General features: G+C 63.1%; 1 protein-coding gene across 1 annotated transcript in view; it reads right to left on the bottom strand.

The window, feature by feature from the left end:
• CACNG3 (calcium voltage-gated channel auxiliary subunit gamma 3) overlaps positions 1 to 745 on the bottom strand; it is an 84,659-nt gene that overhangs the window by 4,376 nt on the left and 79,538 nt on the right. The window contains exon 3 of the mRNA XM_006753610.2: positions 591 to 731. Coding sequence (XP_006753673.1) covers positions 591 to 731 — 141 coding nt within the window. The remainder of the gene's footprint in view (positions 1 to 590; positions 732 to 745) is intronic.

Consider the following 745-nt stretch of genomic DNA (forward strand, 5'->3'; position numbering starts at 1 on the left):
AAGACGAGGAGAGTGGAGACAAGGGAGGAGAGAGCCGGCAGAGAGCAGCCCTTCTGCAGCTTGTCTCTCATCGGGGCCCCCTCTGCTCAGGGCTGCCGTGGGCTAACTCTTCCCCTGGCAAGTCTGGCGCTGCTGGCTTTGCCTTGTTCCCAGAGATGCTTTGAGCGACCTGCAGCTTTGAGCCCTTGAAGAGCGTTGAGCAGTAGTAAACCAACAGGCACATACCTCCAACGGCCAGAGATCATCCTGTGCGAAGAGGCCCTGGTGAGCGGAAGTTGGACCTTTCAAACACTCGGACCCGTCTCTCAGGCCAAACGCCATTCAGGCCGCTCGCCCTCGTGCGAGCGTGGGCGCCCCTCGGTCCTGCCCCCTGAGCTGACCTTGCACGTCGCCTCCCGTCTTTCCTCCACACCACCCCTCGCGAGTGTCGGCATCTCTGTTCTGATTAAAGTCCGTGGGCCCTCCGTCCTAACCTAACAAGCGAACGTTTTCCCGCTTCTCCCTGGACGGAGCCCTGAGCAGCACGGCCCTGCCCCTGGCCCTGGCCGGTGTGGTGTCTGTGCGGATCTCAGGGCGGGGCCGGTGCTCACCTGCAGAGACGAAAAAGATGCCCGCGCTGAGGATGACGTTGTGCCTGCTGCGGTGGAACTCGCTGGCCGCCACGCAGAGTCCGCCGAAGAAGAGCAGCGTGACGCTGAGGATGGGGAAGACGCTGGAGGCCCTCACAGCCCCTGCGGAGAGAGGG

This window comes from Myotis davidii, unplaced genomic scaffold (assembly GCF_000327345.1).
Source record: "Myotis davidii unplaced genomic scaffold, ASM32734v1 scaffold150, whole genome shotgun sequence".
Taxonomy (NCBI): Eukaryota; Metazoa; Chordata; class Mammalia; order Chiroptera; family Vespertilionidae; genus Myotis; species Myotis davidii.